This window comes from Microcaecilia unicolor, chromosome 7 (genome assembly GCF_901765095.1).
Source record: "Microcaecilia unicolor chromosome 7, aMicUni1.1, whole genome shotgun sequence".
NCBI classification, from domain to species: domain Eukaryota; kingdom Metazoa; phylum Chordata; class Amphibia; order Gymnophiona; family Siphonopidae; genus Microcaecilia; species Microcaecilia unicolor.
Genome location: NC_044037.1, coordinates 94,531,479 through 94,538,432, shown reverse-complemented (window position 1 = coordinate 94,538,432; position 6,954 = coordinate 94,531,479). Strand labels below are relative to the sequence as shown.

The 6,954-nt window shown below is 41.2% G+C and overlaps 1 protein-coding gene across 1 annotated transcript; it reads left to right on the top strand.

Moving 5' to 3' along the window:
* The first annotated feature begins 623 nt into the window (after positions 1 to 623).
* Positions 624 to 5,677, top strand: LOC115475014 (olfactory receptor 1019-like). Its single transcript, XM_030210753.1, has 3 exons — positions 624 to 653; positions 3,098 to 4,095; positions 5,440 to 5,677. The coding sequence occupies exons 1-3, from the start codon at positions 624 to 626 to the stop codon at positions 5,675 to 5,677; spliced, it is 1,266 nt and encodes a 421-aa protein (XP_030066613.1).
* Positions 5,678 to 6,954: the final 1,277 nt, after the last annotated feature.

The following is a 6,954-nucleotide window of genomic DNA, read 5'->3' as shown; positions in this document are numbered from 1 at the left end:
TATTATTTACGGTACTGTACATGTGGAGGTACATTTTCGATATGATGTCTAAATGGGAAAAATGTTTATTGAAACACATGCAAATAACTAAGGGGTCCTTTTATTAAGGCGTGCTAACAGATTTAGCATGTATTAAATGCTAAGACACCCATTATATCTCTATGTGTGTCCTATCTAAGCATTTGCACATGCTAAATATTTTAGTGTGCCTTAGTAAAAGGACCCCTAAATTTATAATGAAATAGGAAAATAAACATTTTCTGATATTCAAAAATACAATAAAAAGCATAGAATAGAAGAATGCACTGCAAATGACATAGAAGTTCTGAGATAATCATTTCTGCCATTCAGAACTACACTATGGAAAATGTGCAATGACAGTCGAGGTCCCTGCATTGAAAAAATCATCCACAGCAACAGCAATACCTTCCCTCCATGTGTAAAATTTGCATATTTACCTCTGCACAAGGAAGGGCATCCCTCAGTCTGGACAACATGTCTGAGGAGAGAGCCCAATTTCTCTATGGAGGAGTTTGAGCTCCTGGTCCTCCTGTGCCTCAGGCACAGGAGAGAAATATTTAAAGACACCACCACTTGCCACCCCACAATGTCTCCATGAGGGCATGGAGATCCATCAGGAGCAGCCTGGAAAGGTAAGTGTGAACCAGATTCCCCAGGATTACATCACCAGTCATGTGCAAGCACCATACATAGAGAGGGCCAGATGCAGTGAGTTCTGAAAGAACACCATCAGGCCCCCTCCCCTCTACCCATGGCCCACATTAGCAGAACAAGCCAGGGCATGTTCCCCAGGTCCCATTGCCCCCCCCCCCCCTCATGGCATGAAAAGATAGGAGGAGGGGGAAGCGATGTTGGACAGTACCTTCCTGTGACCAGTATAAAGATGGCTACCTAGCACAATGCAGCAGCTAAGGCAAGATAAATAAAACAGTAACCATAAAGAATCAAACCCACATTTGCTGCTTTGAAAGCCCACAGCCCTAACCCTTATGCCACACATTACCTGACAAAGGAGTGTGCAAGGAGGACCTTTTCAACACACAGTTCAATTCCCAGTTGCTTCCAGGTCATGGCTGTAGGGCATCTGTAAGTGGGGCCTTTCCTGAGAAGAGACACTAAGCCATATATTCTCCTGCCAAGACCTGGGAGCACCCAGGCCACTCAGGTGGTGAGGAGATATGTAAGGAATCAGTCTGAGAGAGATGTACAGGCACTGACTACATTTCCTGTACATCTCTTTCAGAAAAATTCCTTGAGCATCCCCACCCCAAGAGTGGCCGGGGTACCACCAGGACAGGACCTGACAGGGGAATATATAGCCTAATATCCTCTCTCAGGAAAGGCCCCACTCACAGAAACCCTGCAGCTAGAGCTTAGCCAGTATCCCTTTGGAGAGTTGGGCAGGGTGGCTAGTTATAATGACCAATGCCAATATTCCCTTATGTTGCTACAGTTACCTCAACATGAGAAGACAATGGAGTTTATATAAACAACATTGTGGGTCACAGTATAGGGCTCACTGCCCACCTACATCACCATTGAACTCTGTAGCCATCTGTCCCCTGGAGGGGGCACAATCTGGGCATCTCCTTTATCAATGCTGCCTACAGATACTGTCGGACAGTTAGAGTTAATGGGCCTGATAGTATGTGACATAAGCATTAGTGGAAAACTAGCATGCTGGAGCCTGGTTTCAAATTCCCATCATAGGTGTCTCTTGACAAAGATGATAGGTAGACATTTGTATTGCCACCCCGATGAAAAGGACTATTGATATAGGACATATTTGTTCTACTCTAATCATTTCCCTGTCTATGCCTAACAGTTTGCAGCAGGAGCCTAAACCCATATACCCTCTTGACCCAGGAGGTCCATATCCATTTGGCTGACTGCATACAGGTAATCAAAATAAAGGTGTGTTGTCTCACATTAGTCACCAGTCTGGTATCAACCAACAGGTGTTTAGGCAGTGCACGCACTAGAGTTTACCCTCTGTTCAGCATGCTGCCTTGCCCATAACCAGCATGGCTGAGAGCTTAGCAAGATGCACAAACAGATGTTTCCTATCAACATATTTAGATTTGCAATACTACTTATGAAATTAGAGATGAAGGAAGTGAAAAAACTATATACAAATATAGGGAATAGATACATGGGAAGGGAAAGATACTATTATACACATGTCTGTTGTCTCACAATTGCAACCAGTCAGGTATAAACCAGCAGGGCTGCTTTGCCATTGCACAGACTAGAATTTACTCTGTGTTCAGCAGCAGGGGAATAGTCAAGGCAGGCTGCACACACTGAGGCCATGTCCAGCACATTGCCCACCCAACAGGTGCCTGATACTCTCACTGAAACCAGTGAGGCCCCCAGAGGTGACTGCTATCACATATGGCAGGTGGCAACCAAGCAGCAGGTTTAGGGAGTCCAACAACAAAGACAGGGCCCTGGCATCAGGATCTACTGGATATGAGGCCCAGGACAGGATTAAGCTACAAGATGCTGGACATTGTCAACCTCAACCCTGGGAATGGGTGGCCATATGCCCCAAGCTAATTATGTTCTATCCTGCAAATGGAGATATTGCAGACTGCAAAAACAAAAGGAGTCAGCTGAAGAGGAATGTGAAGTGCAAAGCTGTAGACAACCTTCCAGTTGTGGACCCTGTAAGCCTCAACCCTGTGGAGCACATGGTGCACAGACTCATTCCCAGGGCAGGCAGCCACAAATGGATGTCTCCATGCTAGTAGAATCTGCACAAATCCCTACAGTTACATAGTTTCAGAATTAATCAATCAATAAATAATTTTTCTTGGTGGGGGTGTGCCAAGGATTGAGCGCTGCACAGTGTCTTACCATTTTGGCGGTACTTCCATTATAGCGAGCGGTAAGCCCGCATTGGGCTTACTGCCACTTAGTAAAAGAAGCCCCCAATGTTTTAAGAGCCTTGAAAGTTTTACAAGAAGGACAAAAGGGGGCACAAGATACACAGAGTATTTGACAAGTTCATGCTATGTCAAGCCTTGAGAGACATTTGTGTAATTTTCTGTTTTGCCCTTTCTTATTCCAACAGTTAATCAGAATGGGAGAAATGGAAAAGATGAATCACACCAAGATTACAGAATTCATCATTCTGGGATTCTTTGAGTTTCCTCAGATGCAGCCTCTCCTTTTTGTTGTGTTTTTGATTATTTATCTTATGTCCTTGACAGGGAACCTTCTTATTATATTCACAGTGTGCTCTGCTTCCCATCTGCATAGTCCCATGTTCTTCTTCCTCAGCAACTTATCCTTCCTAGAAATTTGTTATGTGACTCTCACAGTGCCTAAATTGTTAGCAGTGCTCATAGCACAGAATAAGACCATCTTTTTCATACAATGTATGATCCAGATGTACCTGTTCCTGGCTTGCACAGATATTGAGTTCTACCTTCTCACTGCCATGGCCTATGATCGCTATGTTGCCATCTGCAATCCTTTGCGATACACCATCATCATGAACAAGAAAGTCTGCATAATTCTAGCCACTGTTTCGTGGACAATTTCATTTCTAAATCCACTTCCTCATGTTATTTTACTATCACAATCTTCTTTCTGTAGGTCCAATGAAATTAACCATTTCTTCTGTGACTTCACAGCATTGATGACCCTTTCATGTTCAGAGACTTATATCATTGAAAATATAACTTATATTGAAAGTCCATTTTTAGGTTTTACTCCACTCATATTAACAATAATGTCATACGTGTACATTGTTTCTGCTGTATTAAAAATCCGCTCTGCTAAGGGTAGACAAAAAGCCTTTTCAACCTGTTCCTCCCATCTTACAGTTGTCCTTTTATTTTATGGAACTACTATAGGTGTGTACATGAGACCAAAGTCTTCATACTCCATGGACCTTAACAAACTACTTATTGTATTGCATATAACTGCAATTCCACTGCTCAACCCTTTGATTTATAGCCTGAGAAATAAAGAACTGAAGGAAACTTTATGGAAAACCATCAAAAGTATTTTTCTTCCAGAATTAATAAAATGCTGTTCACAGCGTTTAGTTGCAACATCTCAACAGTGAGTAAACAGTATGGGTATTAATTTCATAAGAGAGTACCTATATGAGATGTCAAATAGCATGCTTATAGCAAATCAAGCACAGTAGGGTTGACTAAATTGATAGGGGTAAGGAAACCTGGTATACAAAAAAGTCTTTATTGGGATGAAAACACATCAGATCTGAAATCATCAGGCATTTCTCGTTCTCACACACTGCACGATGGATTTTGGCACTGTAGACTTTGGAGTGTTCTGCAGCAGCTTTCTATTACAGAGATTCTGCTTTTTGACTAGTAAAAAGAGGCACTTCTTTAGTATGAACTTATTGACCCCTAATGCAGGCAGTACTGCCGAAATATGGCCCATATAGAGTGACTGTGTACCTGATGATTTGAGATCTGACGTGTTTTCATCCCAATAAATACATTTTTATGTACTAGGTTTCCTTACCCTATCTATTTGGTCAACCCTACTGTGCTTGTTTTACTTTTGCAACTTGTATGGTTTTGGTTTTCCCCCTTTATTGTGTGAACTAAGATGTTTATTACATGTTTTATAAAGAAAACAAAGGTGCCCATGTACTTTGGTAAAATAGGCTCCTACAATAACCTCTACCAGTGCACAAATTCTCGTGCACGATGTACATCTGCCCCCAGATTGTGTATAGGTCACACAAAATAGGGCGTGGATCCCAAATCTGTGCATAAACTAATGAATCAATTAGGTACTAACAATCAATTATTGGACTTAAGCACTTTCATCAGGACATATGTGTGGATCTGCCCTATGCCCTATTTTACAACATGCATTCCAAAATTCCATAGTGTGCAACTCAAAAGGAGGTGTGACCATGGGACGGGCATGGATGGCTCAGGGACATTCCCAGAAATTAGGCTTTATGCTATAGAATACTTCATTTGTGCATCTAACTGCCATCAGTTGGGCATGAGCATTTATACCAGCCTTTGGCTAGTGTAAACGCTCAAGCCTTTCCTATTTTGATATTGTAGTTCCTTTCTTTTATGTGAATATTAGATTTTAAATTGCTTTGATCTGCTGTGTGGTAGTTAAAAGCAGTATATTATTATTATTATTATTATTATTATTATTATTATTAATAATAATAATAATAATATCTAAAGTTAGGTGCAAAATGCACACTAAGTTAGTACTCTATAAAGGATGTTCCATGCTGAATGCACTTTACAGAATATTAGCTTAGCATAAATCATCCTGGCACCTAACTTTGGGTGCCATTTGTTGAATTTAGCCCTTATTCCAAAGAACATGGAAATGTGTGTGTACTGTATGCTTATATAAACTGATGAAAAGGTGTTTTTTTTTTAAGTTGTATTGGCCCAGAGAAAAGAAAAGCAGCAGCATAGACAGAGGGGTCAAAAGATCCACAAGGCAGAAAGTTATATCTCAGAAAAAGAGAATTCAGCAGCCAATAACAGTCCTGGATAGAAAACAGAGCAAGCGAGAAAGGTTTCTCCAGCAGCCTCTACAGCCCACAGGAAAAGTGATTCCAGAGGGACTTACAATGCTCCAAGAGGAAGTGACAACAGAAGAAAGAATTAAAAAAAAGAAGAAGACCTAGAGTTCAATACTCACATCAGGAAGATCAAAAGCAAGTGAAACTCATATGTACAGTTCAAAACAAAAAGCTCAAGGACAGGGGAGGAATTGCTTTATAGGAAAGGGAGAGTGTGTGCATGACCAAGAAAAACTAAGCTACTCCAGAGAGTTGTGCTACAGGGCCTGGAAAGTGAAGAACTCTAAGCTACAAAAAGGTGCACTGTGTGACAGAAGTGCATTATTGCCCACAGTGTGAGAGAGGATCCATGTGTCCAGACAACTTGCAGCATCTTGTGATCTAGGACACCTGTGCCTTAGCAGAGAACAGTTTACCAGTAGCACATTGATGAGACTTTTATATTCATCCACACAGGTGCTACCCAGATCAGGTTTAAAACCTGAGCTCAGTTGCAGGGTGCGGTGGAACAAACCTGTGAGATGCATCAGGATTCTCTAACTTCTTTCATCAAAGAAAAGACACTGCCTACCTGCAATGCATGTGCTTAAATCTGGTTACAAACACCTTTGACTCTAAGGTGAAAGGGGACAGGGATTTGCCTGTAAAAATCTAGAAATTTGAGGTGATTTGTATGGTATAAAGTAGATTAATTACCTAATGCTTCAGTTGAAGTTTGTTGTTGAATTCATACTACAGAAGAAGCATAGTCTTTGTGTGATGAAAGGAGACATTGGTGCTCATTTTCAAAAAAGCAAAAAAAAAAAAACGTCCAAAAGTGGTATAAATCTGCATTTGGATGTTTTTCTCATGAAAACATCCAAATTGGTATTTTCAAAACCAATTTTTAGAAGTTTGTCTATGAAGTTAATCAAATGTTCCTTCAAATCATAAGGGGGTGTGTCAGGAGCATGTTAAGGGCAGGATCTGGGCGTTCCTAGAACTTGGACATTTTTCTGCCATAATGGAACAAAGCAAAAATATCCAAGGCTGTAAGTTGGACATTTTGGTCTAGACCTGTTTTGTTATCGAATAAGCCACAAAAAAGTGCACTAAAAGATAAGATGATCACTACAAGAATAAAGTAATGCCACCCCCTTACTCCTTCAGTGGTGACTGACCCCCTCCCACCCCACAAAGATGTAAATGAAACTACATACCACCCTCTATGACAGCTTCTGATGTTATGGCCAGTCCTATTAGAGCAGCAAGCAGGTCCCTTGAATAGCCTAGTGGTTGGTGCTTTGAACTGTAGAGAAGGTGACCCAGGCCCATAATCCACCCTATTACCCCCCCCCCCAAAAAAAAAAAAAAAAACTTCTGTACACGTACAGCCATAAGGT

Excerpts from the sequence above, each read along its gene's own strand:
- LOC115475014 (XM_030210753.1), top strand. The coding sequence starts at position 624 with ATGGAGATCCATCAGGAGCAGCCTGGAAAG. Across the intron at positions 654-3,097 it reads ATCAGGAGCAGCCTGGAAAG|TTAATCAGAATGGGAGAAAT; the intron begins GTAAGTGTGAAC and ends TTATTCCAACAG. Across the intron at positions 4,096-5,439 it reads TTAGTTGCAACATCTCAACA|AGAAAAGAAAAGCAGCAGCA; the intron begins GTGAGTAAACAG and ends GTATTGGCCCAG.